The sequence below is a fragment of the Mauremys reevesii genome, linkage group 11 (genome assembly GCF_016161935.1).
Source record: "Mauremys reevesii isolate NIE-2019 linkage group 11, ASM1616193v1, whole genome shotgun sequence".
Lineage (NCBI taxonomy): Eukaryota > Metazoa > Chordata > Testudines > Geoemydidae > Mauremys > Mauremys reevesii.
Genome location: NC_052633.1, coordinates 64013257 through 64030578, shown reverse-complemented (window position 1 = coordinate 64030578; position 17322 = coordinate 64013257). Strand labels below are relative to the sequence as shown.

General features: G+C 39.8%; 1 protein-coding gene across 4 annotated transcripts in view; it reads right to left on the bottom strand.

Annotated features, from left to right (window-relative positions):
• Positions 1 to 13937, bottom strand: part of CFAP221 (cilia and flagella associated protein 221) — a 53512-nt gene extending 39575 nt beyond the window's left edge. For 2 of the 4 annotated variants that reach the window (XR_005586166.1, XM_039494484.1), the window contains exons 1-11: positions 13802 to 13937; positions 10592 to 10776; positions 9981 to 10081; positions 8585 to 8671; positions 8377 to 8472; positions 7537 to 7637; positions 4449 to 4552; positions 1431 to 1590; positions 806 to 929; positions 588 to 699; positions 197 to 305 (exon numbers count right to left, since the gene is read on the bottom strand). Coding sequence is in view for 3 of the 4 variants with exons in the window: in XM_039494484.1 (XP_039350418.1) it covers positions 197 to 305; positions 588 to 699; positions 806 to 929; positions 1431 to 1590; positions 4449 to 4552; positions 7537 to 7637; positions 8377 to 8472; positions 8585 to 8671; positions 9981 to 10081; positions 10592 to 10730 (1133 nt within the window). In the remaining variant the exon portion in view is untranslated. Of the gene's footprint in view, positions 1 to 196; positions 306 to 587; positions 700 to 805; positions 930 to 1430; positions 1591 to 4448; positions 4553 to 7536; positions 7638 to 8376; positions 8473 to 8584; positions 8672 to 9980; positions 10082 to 10591; positions 10777 to 12921; positions 12979 to 13767 lie in introns of those variants that run through there. The other 2 variants (XM_039494485.1, XM_039494486.1) reach the window with 2 other exon arrangements.
• Positions 13938 to 17322: the final 3385 nt, after the last annotated feature.

Genomic DNA, 17322 nt, shown 5'->3' with positions numbered 1-17322 from the left:
CTACTAACTACTTATCAGATTCCTCCAAGGAAAAAGAATGTGAATAGAATAAAAGCAACTTATTTGTTAAATTAATCTACCATGATTGGAAATGGTGGTTTTAAGCATGAATAAACTTTGCTTGCTTTATTCAGAGAAGTCATATTTAAACAAATCTTACTGCGGTCTGTTATAAAAATGAATAATTAACACTCACCACTTAAGTTGATTTGCTGCTTCTTCCTGAATATCTTGTTTGACTTTTAGTTCAAATACAGCTTCCTTCATCTGTCTTGTTTTTGCACCTTCATTACCTTGGTACAGGACTGTGGACGAGAGCAGATAATTATTCCACCACATCTCAAACCAGAATTCTGTGTAAAATGAAAATACATTTTTGATGGGAAAACCTGACCGCTGCAATAATTGAGCTTATTAATCAAAAGAAAGGTTAAGGTGACATTTTCTTCAGAAACTAGGGTCATATTATGCCATCCGTTTTGAAGCCAAGCTCTCCACCTGAAATCATCATGGAGGTCTGTTAAAAATTAAAAAGCAAGATAAGGCCCCTCAAATTTATTTTATTCTGGATTGTTTCATTACGTTACCTTCTTTCAATTGTTTAATCTTTAATTTGCCAGGCTCTTGAATCAAAACCGTTGCCACAGCATAGGGATTTGACAAATCTGCTGGGAATCGCAGGTTTTGGTATTCAATCTCCTGTGGGATAAAAATTAATAGGAAGAAATAAATTGTGTGTGTGATGTTTAGGTATAAGGAATAGTATCATCACCTGGAGGTACTTTTGGTTAGTAGTTCTCTGTACCTTTACTTTCTGAATTTGACTGGATTGTGGATGCTTTAAATGGTCTTTTCTCCGTACCACTTGTTTTCCTAGTGACACTGTTTTCTTCTCTGAGAGAGTTTTATGTGTTTTAAATTCTTCCTTTCTAGATTTCAGAAGAAAAGACACAACTTTAATCAGTATTCTGAGAGTTGAGTAGGAGCCCACCACATGCCTGTCTGTGCCTTCTAGATATACACAAAGATTGTGATAGTGTCTCTCAAATTACAGTGATGAGCACGTAACTTCCTAATCCTGCTACTTCACAATTCCCAGGAAGGATGAGAGATGTCCCAAAATATCTTATTGCTCCTTTGCTTCTGAAGGTGCAAAGAGCCTTAGAGTGCTGGTGATTAGAGTGCTGATTGCATCTCAATCGGTGGAACAATATGTGGTGGAATGCTGTATGTTATTTTTAATTCATTAAAGTTTCACTTAATGCAGTCTAGTTGCACTTTAAGCAGAATGATGTGTAATCAAGATATTTGGTGCATTTGAATAACACAGTCTAAGTAGCATGGCAAAATAGCATGAAATCTTGTTTCATTAAGGTATTTTTAAAACAGAAATGGGCAAAAATATTCAAAGATAAATCAATCACACCTACATTAAACCCCCATGCGGCGTTGATGTTCCTGTGAATACACATACATAGGGTTTAGAGTTAAACTGTGCAATCCACAACTGCATTTTCATCTGTGCTGTTCCATATTCAAATGGTGCATATTTAACAACCACATCCACTTTCCCACTGCCTGGAATTATTCCTGTACATGGGAACAAAATACATTCCATTTACACTGAAATCATGGGAGCACTCTACTTCTGAGTAAGCCCAATAAAATGTGCTGAAATGGATAATGGTCTACATATTTAAGAATAACCAGGGTTTCTGCGTGTCCCAATTTAATCCACACATGTGCTAGAATCCTAGTATTAGTTTCATCTGAAGGTAAAAATGAAAATCCATCCAAGTCAAGTAAATTTTAAAACCATTTCACAGTTAATATGTCAGAAATAAAGGCCAGATTATACTACCCTTAGGGCTGCTCTTCACTGGGAAATTAGGTCATGTTAGAACATGACCTTGAGGAGCCATGTTAATTAAAATGTTAAACATGATTTAGCAGTTAGTGTATACAGAGACCTTCATACTTAAAATGCTCATGGGTAAGCCCTATTGGAAACAGAGACTTAAGCATGTCCATGACACCATGTTTAAAAAGGGTAGTCCCATTTATACCATGCTTAACATCATGTTAACTAACATGACTTCAGAAGGAGTGTTCTAACATGACCTAATTTTGCAGTGGAATGAAGCTTTATGTTGAAGAGTAATTAGGTAAATTAAGCCCTGGTCTACACTGGGCGGGGAGGTTTGATCTAAGTTATGCAACTTCAGCTACGTGAATAACATAGCTGAAGTTGATGTACTTGCATCTGAAGAAGTGGGTATTCACCCACGAAAGCTCATGCTGCAGAACGTCTGTTAGTCTATAAGGTGCCACAGGATTCTTTGTTGCTTTTACAGATCCAGACTAACACGGCTACCCCTCTGATACTTGATGTACTTAGATCGACTTACCGTGGTGTCTTCACCGCAGTGAGTCGACTCCAGTGAGTCGACTCCTGCCGCTCCCCCATCGACTCTGCCTGCACCTCTCGTGGCGCTGGAGTACAGGAGTTGACGGTAGAGTGCTAGGGGGTTGATTTAGCGTGTCTAGACTAGACACGATAACTTGATCCCTGCTGGATCGATCGCTGTCCACCGATCTGGTGGGTAGTGTAGACATACCCTAAGAGGCGTAAGGTGCTACTCAATATGGGCAAGGATATCAAAGTCTGTCCCTAAATTTGCAAGATGTTTCCCTTTATTGTTCTATAAGAGCTAATGTTATTACAAGAAGATGAAAATTTTCAGTTGCTGTCTGTGTCTCTACCCGCTTAGCTCTTACTATCTTCTTACTGTCATTTTTTCCATTTGCAAGGACAGAGAAACTGAGGATACTAAGTCTGTCCCTTTGGATTTGGGAAAGCAAGACTTTGTTGCTGTCATATTGTAACTAATGAATATTTTGGATCTAGTTCTAGGAATGGAGAATAGTTTAATTCTCCTGGAATTTATTCTACACAGCACTGCTGGGAACAAATCCAGACCATCTGTTACATTTCCAATACCCATTTGTCTGACATGATGCTTTCCTCTACTGGAAAAAGATGTAACAAACAAGTGGATAACTAAGTAAAGAAGAGAATGCTCTTTTGTTGGAGCATCATGTAGATCATTTAGAGAAGAGAAGCTCTAACTTTCCTACATGCCTAATTGAAAGCGTGTGCGGAAAGGAGCTGTGACACTACACTGTGATTCAGATGGTCTAACTTGAAGGAGTTAAGTGGTATCTCCTTCCTATTGTTTCCATTGATGAGTTTTATTAAACTGAATATTTAACAAGATATAGGATGTCATTCATATCACAGTATAACGGGAGATGGGTATATTTTTCAAAAGTACCTAAGTGACTTAGGAATCTAAGTCCCATTTTCAGAATGACTTAGGCACTGAGGGCCAGATTTACAAAGATCTTTAGCTGCCTAAAGATGCACATGGATGCCCAGTGGGATTTACAAAGGCACCTAAGTGAGTTAGGCACCTAAGTCCCATTGATTTTCAATGGGAGTTGGGCACCTAACCTGTATACATGCTTTTGGAAATCCCACTAGGTGCCTATCTGCATCTTTAGGCACCGCTGCATATGTAACTTCACACTACAAAAAAACCAGCTGAGTGTATGGTATCTTTGTTTGACTCATAATGGTCTGCCTCTTCTGCATATGCAGATACATGACAATATGTGACTAAATGACATCCAAATGCTGTGTGCTCAGCACCTGTCTCCTGTAAAACCCATACTGCCTGATTCTCAGTTATGCTAGGCCTCTTTATACGGCTATAGAAGTACAAAGTGGTGCTGAAGTGGCTCTAAATTACTCTGCCATGATGCAGCTGTATATCATATGCAGATTACATAATGCAGTCATCTAGCATATGCAGATCACTAGATGTGTTACTGACCCTGGTATATTAATAATCTTATTATTTTTTTCTGATATTTTTAATGAAGCAAAGACCAGCATGGCTGCCTTTTTGTTAGTTTCTCTTTCTCTCTCTGCATCATCAATAATATCAAATGCCATGTGCAGAGTTGCGCCCCTGGCCTTCATTAGTGGCTAGATTTCTTGAGCAGGATGAGCTAATTATCTGTTGGAATTAGCTGTGTTATACCAAAATAGTGGCTATTAACTCCTCTGAAAACTTGCTTTAGAAGACAAACCTTCCAGATCCTATTCATTCTACATCACCAAAGAGGACTTATGCTACAAAGGAAAGATATATACTAGCTGCATAACAGTTTGACCTTCCATTGAAGTTGCTTGTTTGTTTTTCTATATGCATGTGTGGGGCTATGTTTCAACTGAACAGTCTGGGTTTAACTGCAAACTTTTGGGGGCAGGGACTGTATCTTCTAATGTGCATTTCTGAACAGCACTGAGCACACAGTCATAAATAATAGGACTCAGCAAACAATTATTTGGATGTTTAGAGCTTTAAACAGATGTGGTCTACCTGAGATTGGCTGAATGGTAAAGGCTTTGTGAGGCTGAATGTAATCGATATGGAACTCAAACTCTATGGGACAGCTGCACTGCAAAGGGATCACATACTCCTTGCTGCAAAAGAAGAAAGGAAGAATTGTGAAAGAAAAATTAGTAATAATTATAATCAGTGACTACAGGCTCACGTCTGGAAAATGACATTTTCTCCATCTAGTGCATGCATTGCAAGATATAGGAGTCATGGAGATGGACTACCTAATTTTAAAAACATAGTCATTTTCGATAGTTACACAACAACGATGTCGTTTTAGAACACCTTCAGATTAGAAAATGAGAGTATAATACTGTCTTAATTGCTGTGTTGCTCTCCATCTCCTATACTTAGTTTCTTCTATGCATACATTTAAATTTATTTAATATAATTTTTAAGAGATTAATTATTCCTGTCTGACATCATCTGTATGTTTTACAAACTGTACCATTTAGTAAAGACTAACATTCAAATTTAGACCCACACTGGCTATACAAACAGAAATCAGCCCTAGGCTGCAGCCATCATGGGAACAGAACAAACCACACGTGACATATGTTAGGTATGTTGCACAATGGTTTATTGGAAAGCACTTAGATAATGTGGAGATGAGTGTGGTGTAAAAATCTACGTAGGACAGAATCAGTGAATGCTATTCTCCTACCTACTCTTGCCTCTGAGCTGGAATCACGGCTGGAATCAGTAACAAGAACCAGGTAGTGTTGTTACATATTTTGCACTGCTGTAAATATGACCTGTCTCTAACTAAAGACCTGCTGGAAATGAATTACTGGGAACAAACTCAGAACTGCCATAACACGTTGGCTGCAGTTCACTACAACAGAACAGGTTACTTGTTAAAGTACCAGCTGAAAAAGGAAAATCACGTTAGAGAGTCCACATGTCAGACAGGCCTCATTTCAATCTGTGGAAAAAACATGGTTTAGTTCAGAACTAAACAAAGCTTTTTTCCTTGTATCACTTGGAGAACAGGAGTTGCTGTTGGCAAGTAGCCCCACCTATCCCCAATCCCATTGTTCTGGACAATTGTTAACAAGGGGATAGCTCTAGGACACTTACGGCTTTTTATTCATTTGGTTTTTTAAAGAGACACTGTCAGGTTAAAAATCAGAGATGAACAAACATTCTTTTCCTCTACAAATAATACCTCAAAGCTGAAATAAATATTAAAGTTGAATTTTCAATATTTATTCTACTTCCCTCAGCTTGGACACTGAACATAGACTAAACAATTTATCTCTAGTTTCACGTTCGCTTCTCATGTCTTATGCACCAGTACAATGATGGAAAGCTGAAGTTGACAATACTGAGGGAAGTGTTCACTTTTAAAAAGGCCATTTCCATTGGAATTTAAAAAAAAATTAATACAAACATTTCTATTAGTCTTTGGTTTTGTTAAAGTTTATTTTCTACCCAATCTAAATTTGGGAGCAAATTTTGTTTATCTGTGTTTCTTTAAAATCCATAATGATTGAAAATAACTAATGTGAATTTGTTGTTCGGTTCTCATTCACATAAATCAATAATGGAGTCATTTAAGAGCTAATTCTGCACCCACTGCAGTCACTGGGAGTTCTGCCACTGATTATGTCCTTGGAGACCAAGCGTGTAAAGTGGTGAGCACCTAAACACAGGATGGGGCCTTGGAACAATTACAAGTACTGTGCAAAGGCCTGATTCTCATTCCCACGTTGGCAGTGTAAAGAGGGTTTCATACAAATGAGAAATAAGCCCTCACTCTTTCTAAAGTTGTGTCTTTTTTTGTATGCAGCTATTCTCATGTGCCTAACTTGGGACAACGGTTTGGTGAAACCCTGGAGATCATCCTGCAAATCTAGAAACTTATTTGACACAAGATTACTCCTGCTTTTAATAACTATTTGGCTGATATTATGTCCTGCTGATTAGCAAGGAATGCATTTTATACACAGTGCTCCTTTGGAAAGCATACTTTTAAAAGGTTAGGGAAATAAAGAATGACAGCGAGTGGCTTTATTTTGCAATTTTCAGTTATAGCCTGTGTCTTAACTGTAACCTGCTCTGGGAGTTAAAAGAGAGGGGAGCACTTTGCCTTAAACATCTGATCATTGTATTATATTGTTGTAACCAAGGCAATTACATAGTCATGGAGCTCTAGGGACAACACAGCCTAAGACATAACCAGAGCACTGAGCTGGAAATAACTCCGCGTAGCTCACTGCAGATTCAGGGTTCGTGGTGAGCGGGTCGCCCAGCTGCGGAGCTGGAATTTCATTTATGTGGGGGGGTTGATTGTTTGGAGAGGGAGTTTCTAGAATCGGAAAGATAAGTGAATAAAAAGAGCTCTGGGGCTGAGTTTAGCCATTTGCTACCCCCACTGTGCATCTGTCATTACGTGAACTCTAACAATTTCACACCTTCACTTCTAGAACCTTTATATCGAAAATGATGCTCTACTCACTTAGGCCTCATGTACACTAGAAAGTTGTACCCCTTTAACTAGTGCAGCTATATTGGTATAAAAGTGCTTATATTGGTATAGCGTATTCCTGTATGAGAAGTGGAATAAGGTGTTCTGGTCGATGCCACTTTTATATTGGTATAATTAGGTGTGGTGTGGGTGTAACTATGTCAGTAAAAAAAATCACACCCATAACCAAAACAGTTCTACTGATACAAAAACAGTACGCAGCCCAGACCTTACGGTGAATTTCTAGATTCTCAAAATACATCTTAAGTGGAGCAAAGACTTATGCTGGCTCCCTGCATAGGGGGGATTTCACTCTTAAAGATAAATCAAAGCTAGATCAAAAGTGAATCAATGTCAACTGATAAGGCCAGAACCTCAGCTACTATGTGTCTATAGAGGTTTAGTTTATGCAGAGTTCAGTCTTCTATGAACATACTCTTGAAAAGAAGTCCCGTGTAGTGGTTTTGCAATATGTATGGTAGGTGACTTAAGTAAAACTTCTAAGGTCTTATGTTTTGACAGTAGATTAAAAACAAAAAATAAATATTTTAATTTTTGCAAGCCTTAAAAAAAAACCTGATTGTCACCTTTACTCACCTCTGTCCAAGTGAAACATCTGATAAGCTTATAAATGATGGAAATTCTACAACATTCACAGCAGGGTAGCCATGGATAGGAACAAGCAAAGTGTCATCTCCCTGGAAGAAATGGGGGAAAGTACTGATTTAACAGAATCAGTATAGAAAGAGGGGCTAATTTAGAATCACACTTCAGGAATCAGGTGTCTATCCAGTGTCCCCAGCACCTTTTTGAGCAGTACTTAGCAGTAAGGAGCCATGTGAAATGCCTTCTCTAGCATTTCATAGACTGAGACTGTAGAAACCTCACTCCTTTCTAAGTACCCCTCAGTTTTTCTCTACCTCTAGAAGCTATGTATGGACCTCCCCCACGTCTGCTCAGCTAACACATTACCACAATACCATCTGTGAAAGCTGCATCGAATACACTCTAACTTGTGGAAGAAAGGATTATTGAACCAGGCTGAGGGCTCACAACTCTAGTACATTTTTCTGAGGTCTTCAGAATCCATGAATAATCTAGAGCCAAAAATGTTGGGTGCCTTAATATGGGCACCTGTACCCATATTTAGCCATCTATATCAAAGGGTCCCAATAGTCAATGTTCTTTTGCGGATTTGTGCCAGGCTCTGGATAATAATGTATTTTTGCAGGGAATATTATTTTGATTGACAGCAGGCCAAAAAGTAAGGTGGTCTACTTTGGGCATAATGAAAGAGAGACCAATGATGCACTAAAGGAGACTGCGGAGTAATATGAATGTTTGTTACAAATGTCTATGCTTTATTATCATGCCCTGTAAAATATCTGTATTACATTACAGCCAAAATGAGACACTTTTATCTGAGATACTTCTTACCTGACAGTGAATTCGGATACAGTCATAGTAATATCGCCACTCATCAGGACAAAAATCAACTGTAACTGCAAATGACAAGCCGGGGACAAGCCGATGCTATAAAATAACACAGATTATAAACGAGGAGGCCCTTTAGTGCTGTTTGTGTGCAATGTTATCAAGTGCAAAATCAAATATGAACAAATTGATGGTTATTTTTGACACTCACTGTTTTGTTGTATTTGATCTGAAAGTATTTTGTCTGGGGTGGTATAATGTGAAGATTTATGACATCGCCAGAAATATTTACCAGATTCTGTAGAAGAAAAAAAAAGGTATTTTTATGAGAACATTTGGGAATATTGTAAAGCTGCATTTTTGTGAGACCGTACTTAACAAAGAAAGTCTGTTCAACCATGAAATAATAGATTGAATGTTGACAGAGGAAACGTTGAATGTTATTAATTATCACTTGAATTACCATAGTGACTCAGCACTTTAGAATTGGACCAGGAGCCCAGTGTGCTAGGTGCTGTAGAAACACAGAATGGAAAGGTGGTCCTGCTCCAGAGAGTTAATAGTCTTGTTCAGAATTTCAAAATACAACACAACCAGTAGGTGATTTAAAAAAGAAAATTGTTTAAGTCTTGTATGCAGAATCTCCCAATCACAAAGGACCAACTCCTAATACCTTCAGCATGATGAGTTGAACCTTATTCCACAAGCAATTTCTTTGAAATTAGTGGGACTACTTGCAAAATAAAATGCTATCTGTAAAATCAGAATCTGGCTCAAAGTGTTTTTCCCTTAAATATAAAAGGATTAGAAAATGAAATGACTTATTTATAATTACTTTGTATAGAGGCCTTTCAAACAAAAGAAATTAAATAACTTTATTTTCTGGAGGTTTCATTTAGATCACAAAACTTTGAACAGTGGTGGTTCTGCCAGCAAAGATCAATGGTTATATTAGCCTTCTTCCCAATTCTAAGCAACATTAGCAGCTGTTGTTAGAACAGAATAGCTTTCCCAAAGGAAGGATGCTTGCGGAGGTAGCTGCTCAGGTCCCCAAAACTGGGTAGATCACATATGCACTTTTCAGGGCATCAGGAGTTCACTGAACAACCCTTGGCAGCCAGAGTAATATTTACTTATTAGGACCCAACTGAGATTGTGCTGCACACTTAACAAACACATAGTCTGAGACAGTCTTTGCCCCCAAAGAACTTACAGCCTAAATAGACAAAGGGTGGGAGCAGAAACAGACATGACTTATCCAAGGTGACTCAAAAGGGAAGTGGTTGACAGCAGTTATTGAACCCAGGTGTCCTGACTCTCAGTCCAGCTCTCCATACACCAGATCAAACTGCCTCTAAAAGAGGACTGAGGTATTTTCAAAGTTTCCTTTGATTAATGAGCACATGTGCAGCCAAATGCAATCACAGTGACCAGGAAAGTTTTGGGGAGGATCTACCATTAGCTTTATGGCAAGTATCCTGTTAGAGGACTCCAAAGGGCAGGAGGGCGTATTGGCCAGGAGGACAGAAGATTGTTGAGCAGTATGCACAGTGTACATGGATTATCCCTTTACAATGTATTTAGCTATTCCTAGCTTCAAGACTTACCAGGATCTGCTGGTGATGTTTTTCGATTTCATACCCTCCATAATGCAATACTGCAGGCTTAGCCTGTATGACCTTGTTTCTCAGAAGTTTTGCATAAATCTCTGCAATGAAAGATAAGCAAACATGAAAGAAGGAGACTGGGCTACCTAAATGCCATTACTGTTAATTATGTTTATTTAATATTTGTATGTAGCACCATAACTATGCACAAGAGAGAGAGAACAAAGATATAGGGCTGGATCCTCTTATCTGGCTGAGCTGTGCTTGACGCAGAACGAGGGAGGGGAATTAAAGTATCTTTATGCCACCTCTATAGATCCACGATTCAGATGCCAGCCTCACCCCGGCACAATATTAAATTGCATTTGGCTGCTGATGGCTCCAAGGTCCATTCCAAAAACTTGGGATTAGCCAAGCACAGTGGTATTACAGGCATGCCCCCTTTTCCCTGGCCATACCCTCTACATCCAGGCCGGGAGGGAGGCAGAGCTGCTATGCCACAGAATGGGACTTCAAAAAGACCAGAACTGGGTCTCTGAAAAGTAACAATGTTCCTGACCCTTTGTCCCAATGTTCCGGCCTGGAGGATGGTCAGACAGCAGACGACTTACTCGACTCCAGCAGGTGATTGGGGACACCATTTCCCTTGTGAGGCTCCTCCACGAGGCTGTCCAAAAGGATGGTGGGTACTTTCTTAAACGATTTTTCTGCATGACTGAATTCTAAAGGGGCTGACTGAACCACCTCCATGTTGGCATGGAAATGTAGGCCCACGAGTACCAAGATATGTCATTACCTGTGATCAAGCACAAAATTGTAATCTTAACATGAAATATCATGCTGATTGGTACAGTCTCATTCTCTCCTTGTACTCCTTATATCCAGCAGGAACTTCTCCAAATTAGTTCTAAGAGCAAATCTTTAGACAAACATCCAATCTTGATTGAAAAATTTTCAAGAGATGTAGAATCCACCACAACCCTTGGTAAGTTGTTCCAATGGTCAATTACTTTCACAGTTAAAAATGTACACCTTATTTCCAGTCTGAATTTGTCTAGCTTTGACTTCCAGCCACTGAATAATGTTTGCCCTAGATAAGATGGACCAGCCTCCCTGCCTCCCCTGGACAGGCATTACCATGCACACTCTACTATCTCCTAATGGAGATATTCTAGTATCTCCCAATGGAGCCTGGATGGTTGTGTGTGTGTAGAAGAGATCCTTTGTTCCCCTCAGTGTCCTCCAACACAACCAAAGGCAGAAAAGGTCCTTTTGATAAATTCATTGTTTGGATGGGTTATTTATTTAACCAAGATAAATGTATAATTCAGCAAGCCAAGGGGAGTTTAAGGATCCTGTTTAAGTAAGCACAGTTATCAGAACAGAAACTTATCTAGAGAAATGCCCAAAACATTGTGCAATAAGGAAACCAGACATAATCCACATGTAAGTTTGCTCACAAACATAACATAGGCCCCTTTCCTCCCCCATCTCCCACACCTGCTGCATGGAGGAGAGGGGAACAAAGCTTTGGCACAAGCATGAAGGGGAAAAGCCGCTATGCCAGATGCTTCCCTCCTTCAACTAGCCCCCCTTTCCCCTATTTTCCCTTCTCCACAAATGTTCTTCTGACCCCGGGTTAAAAACAATCGCATGCTTGATGCAACATTCACTCCTGCAAGTGAAACCACCCCTACTCAATGTGTGGCTTTGTTCCCCTCTAGTGATAGCTGGGTCACATACGGAGGTTGATGAGCCTGGTACAGACTTAGCTAACAGAGTTGGGTCTTTTAACTCAGATAGTAGAAGCTCAGACTTTAAGATCCAGAGGTCCCACATCAATTCCCACTGCAGACAACCCATCCAGGAGTACAGCATTACACATGCTTTACAATTCTTATTGTCTTATAGAGCCTACAAGCCTATAGCTACTGGCTAGCACTACAATGGTTGGGGAAGAGCTCCAGAGAGGAGCATTATAGAAAGGCACTCCACACAAGTTCCTTGGATCTGTTGATCTGAGGAACAGAGACTCACAGATCCCTGGTACTTTGTTTAATGGTCCTTTGTCCTGCTCTCTGTTTGTCTAGCCTCCTTTAGGCTGTAAGCTCTTTGGGGCAGGGTCTGTGCTTTTCTCCTAAGCACATAAAATGCCGTGTTGATTTCTGGCCCTGCATAATGTTTATTAGTAAATGAGCATGCTTTGGCTTTACAGGTTAGCTTTTCTGGATTCAATACTTTATACAAATCAGGGGGAGAAAACATCAGCATTGTGCAGGGCAAAGGTAATTTTATACAGGTCCCAACAAAATGGACACAACAACATGCTAAAACAATTGTAAATAGCAGGTCACTTTCTCTCCATTTGTGTTACATAAATTTATACTTTAAAATTTTAACTATAAAATCACCATCATCATCCTCTTTGCTACTGTCCCTCATTAGGTGTAAAAGGTGTGAAAAGCAGGTGATGGAATGCCATTAGGAAAGTATTCTTTCATATAGGTTCATATTAGTGACTGACAACAGCAAACCCCACCACCCATCTACATTACAAACCCTCCATATTATTCCCTCCCACAATACCCGGGTCTGCCTTTAAGACCCTGATCCTACAACTACGGGGCAGGACTGTCAATTGGACTACTCCGTGTAATAAACGTTATGGGTGAAATCCTGGCCCCATTGAAGTCAATGGCAAAACTCACATTGACTTAAATAAGGCTAGGATTTCACTGTACATCTATTAATATTTGAGCCATTAGATCTTTTTGTGTCTTGTAGAGCACCGAGCACACTTAACAAGTAATACATTAAATACATAAGAATACAATTAAATGCAGTTGCACATAGCATGGGATTTTCAAATGCACCTAACGAGTTAGGAGCAATGGGACTTGTGCTCCAAAGTCAATGAAGCACTTTTGAAAATTCCACTCACATTGGTAAAGAGGCTGCTACTGATTTAACTCCCACGTCTCTTGATGCCTTAGTGTCACAGGCTTCCTATTATAACAAGAGTGTTTTGCATATTTTTTCAATTACTTTAAATAAATCTTCATGTTTTATGTTATGAAGCTAAAAGTTTCATTATTTTATACACTGTCTTGAGACTGACGGCCTTTATTATTAGCACTGGGCTGTGTCTCACACCAGGTGAGAATCTGAATAGAGGAGATTTAAAATAATTCAGTGTTGGATTATAAGAGCCAAAGTTTCAATATAATTGTGCCCAGGAGGACACATATCCTTGGCATGCACAAAAACCACACAATTGTATTTGGAAATCATAGCCCTGATCCTGCACAAGCTCTGTGCAGGCAGAGACCACCTGTGTGGAGCTGTTTGCAGGCTCAGGACCACAGTAACTAGGATTAAAATCAGTGGGATTTAAGCACCTAAACACCTTTGAGGATTTAGGCCTCAGGTGCTTAGTTACCTGACTGGCATGCATACACTCAGGTTTCTGCACGTAAACTGGGTTAGTGTGCATTCAGATAGACTCCAGATACACCATCACCTGACTGGTACCTGCAAATAGACACGCTTGCAAATTCTCCATTGTTAAAACGGTGCCCCTAAACATCTCACTGAAACACACGCACGTGGCAAAAGTCCCTGCCTCCCCCAGAGGGAGAGACTCCCTTAAAGCGAGTCCCCAGGCTCAGAGAAGGGCAGGAGATGTGGGGCAGCGGGACTGTTTGCACTGAGGTGCTGGGGCAGGGCTTGTACTCTGCTGCACCAGAGTCCTGGACACCCACCACAGGGCAGGCTGCCAGCCACTCACCTGCACTCAGCCCGCAGCCAACTTCTGCACCTACCTCGCGTGCAGGCCACAGCCCAGAGCCTTGCCCACAGCCATGAGTGAGAGGGGGCGATGGGCAGGGAGGGGGAGCCTAGCAACCTGCCTGCCCTGGGCACAGCAGGGCCAGCAGCCGCAGCATCTCCCCAGCCCAGCTCCTCTCCCCTGGTTGCTAGGCTAACATCAACTCAGTTCCAAGACAAAGCCTGCAGCGGGCTGTACCATCTTCAGCTCTGGCACAGGGGGAGAAGTGGCAAAGTTTTGGGGGAAGAAATTAAAGAAAAACACCTGGATTTTTTTCCCACCCCTTCTAAGGGTTTTTTCCTAATGTTTACACGTTTAGCCTCCAAATCTCTTTTCAGTGGTTTGTGAAAGGGTTTGGGGGGAGTGAGCTCAGCTCTAGGCAGTACCACCACTTAGTTAGAAAGGCGTAGGCTGGGAATCTGTAGAGCAGAGAAGCCGGGTCCTATAGGCCAGGTCTGTGGTTTTCAACCTTTTTTAATTTGCAGACACCCCAAAACACTTTTGAATGGAGGCGCGGCCGCCTTTGGAAATCTCAGACATAGTCCGCGGACCCCAGAAGTGACCCTCAACCTTTCCAGACTCCGGTACCCCTTTCAGGAGTCTGATTTGTCTTGTGTGACCCCCAAGTTGCACCTCACCTGAAAACTATTTGCTCACAAAATCAGACATAAAAATACAAAGTGTCACAACACACTAATACTGAGAAATTGCTGACTTCCTCATTTTTGCCATATCATTATAAAATAAATCAATTGGAATATATTGTACTTACATTTCCGTGTGTAGTACATAGAGCAGTATAAACAAGTTGTTGTCTGTATGAAATTTTAGTTTGTACTGACTTCGCTGATGCTTTTTATGTAGCCTGTTGTAAAACTAGGCAAATTTCTAGATGAGTTGATGTGCTCCCTGGAAGACTTCTGCGTACCCCCAGGGGTCCACGTACCCCTGGTTGAGAACCACTGTTCTGTGGTAACAACAATCTTTTGCAGACCCCTCTTAGACATAGTCTGTGGACTCTCAGGGAGCTGTGGACCACAGATTGAAAACCACTGATCTAGAGGATGAAGTCTCAGTGGCTGCATCTTGGTGAGTGTGGGGAATACTTGTACTTCTCTCAGGTGTCACTGGAACAACAGCAAAGCAATGTATTTGCTCACCCCTGTCACTTTGAACTTGTCAGTTCCCCGTAAGGTATTTGAAATGAAATCCTTTGAGTTTGCAAGTGTCTTTATCTTTTTGGATTGCAAAAGGATTTTAATTATGGGCTTGACCCTTCAGCTTTTACTCCTGTGAGTAATCCTTACTCCTCACTTATGCAAAAATCACTCAAGTGCATAGGGATTGCAAGACAGGGCTCTGTGTTTTTATTGTATTATAATGTACATTCTTGGGCAAAGAGATCTTCATAATTACAATTGTTAATTATTATTATTCCATATAATTGCTCAAACTTTTAATAATATGACATGCAAAGGAAAACCAAACAGCAATGAACTGAATACATACAAAGATTATACCCTTTCCAATTAAATCCTGTTAGTCCACTCTGAGTATTTGCATGTGCTTCAGTGCTGTAAAAGGTCACCTGACAGTTACTGCAGTTTGTCATAAAAGCAATACATTTTAGTTGCAGCTGTGAATGCTTACATTTAGGGGATGGCATGATCTTTTACAAATTCCTATAAAGAAAACCAAATAGTGCTACCGATATTAATTTGGTAAAGGTTATAATAGTAATGAAATCCAGTTTGGAGACTCTTGATTCTTGCAGGTATAATTTCGTTACATGAAAGTTTATTCTCTAATGGTAATAACTTCAGATAACAAAATCAATGAATACTGACAATTTTTTATGTTAATGACTAAAGAAAATTATAGGTGAAACCTTTTGTAACTTGACAAATTACATGTGTGGTTTTGTGCTGCCTGTTTATCTCCTTCTAGACACAAAGAAAGGGCCTAATCCTGCAAGCCCTTACTGAGGTTAGTAATGTCGTTGATTTTAATTAGGCTATTTTCAATGGGAGAAATTGATCTCTCTGCAGAGGTCAGCTCAGTACATCCATACTACTTATGTGCCACCTACACTCTGTTTCGAGGGCTTGAGTAGTGCATGGGCACTGTGCTTCTGCACAGGGATCAGTTTGACTCAGTGGAATGTCTTGTGCTAGTAAAAATTTCCAGGATTGGGCCCAAATGTTTTGCATTGTTTATACTATTTGACTATTTATTATTTGGGTAACAGAAGGACCCAAAGGACTCATCCAGGATCAGGGCCCCATTTTGCTATATGCTGTATAACAGTTGCTGTCTACTCCTATTTGAACTTGAATCAGCTCAGATAAAGGAAATTTCACTTTTGTTGCTAGTTAGTTTCCAATCGATACCAATATCAGATTCTCCTACATTAGTAGGGTGCTGCAATATTTGGGTTGCAAATGCTACAGGGGATTTTTTTAAAACAGTTTTTATGGAAAGCGTAAATAAATAAATATTTTCCTTGATAAAACCTAGGAAAGGGCTTTTTTGTTTTTTGGTACATAACCTATATAACCTACATTTTGAGTCTTCATGGTCTTAGAATATCCCTATAAACCAGCGTTTCTCAACCGTGGCCCCTGGAGGAGCGGGGACTGTGATGCACTCAAAATTTGATTACAATGGAAAGCAAAGAAAATCTCTCTCCCCTATTCCTAGTCCACTCTTACTCTTCAAGGTCAAGTATTTTCTGTCAACCTCTCAAAACACAAACACAAATGTTCTAGGCTTATCATTGATACATTTTTTACTTCTGCTTTTATAAAAAATGGGTTGCAAATTTTTTTTTACCACAAATAAGGAGTTGCTAACCTGAGAAGTTGAGAAACATGGCTTTAAACTTCTAAGTGACCTATCTATCCTGATAACCTACTCCTATGTTGCTGAAGATACTATCTTCAGGGGCCACAGCTGAGAAATGTTGGTTTATAGGGATATTCTAAGACCATGAAGACCCAAAATGTATCTTTAGATAGTATCTTTAAAAGGTACAGTTAGTAGAAGGGCTTCAAACCTCGCACTTGCTTTGAAGTCAGTGGAAGTTCCATGCACAAGGGATTTGCAGGTTGAACATCAGACTATATTAGTTTATTTTCTCCATTTTTGTGATCTCTAAAACATCGTTGTTAATAAAGCATTTTTGTGGCAGTTCCACTTGTTTCTCATTTGGTATATATTTTTTTCTGTCAGTGAGCACACATCTGGAACAAATCATATTACTGTCCATGGCATTGTTTGCACAATGTCTTGTAGACACCTTATTTGGAGGAAGTGATTGCTTCTAACCCCTTTTTTAAATTTCTTTATACTCCAGCAATACAGTAATTCTGTTCTATTAAATGTAATGCAACCATAGAGATGGAAGATAGCAGTGTAACCCTCAACTCAAAACACACGTGATCAAGAGGCATGAAACCATTTTTAAAAATTAGCTCATAAAATTCAGCTCTCAATATCTTCTTTCCTACTGTTTAA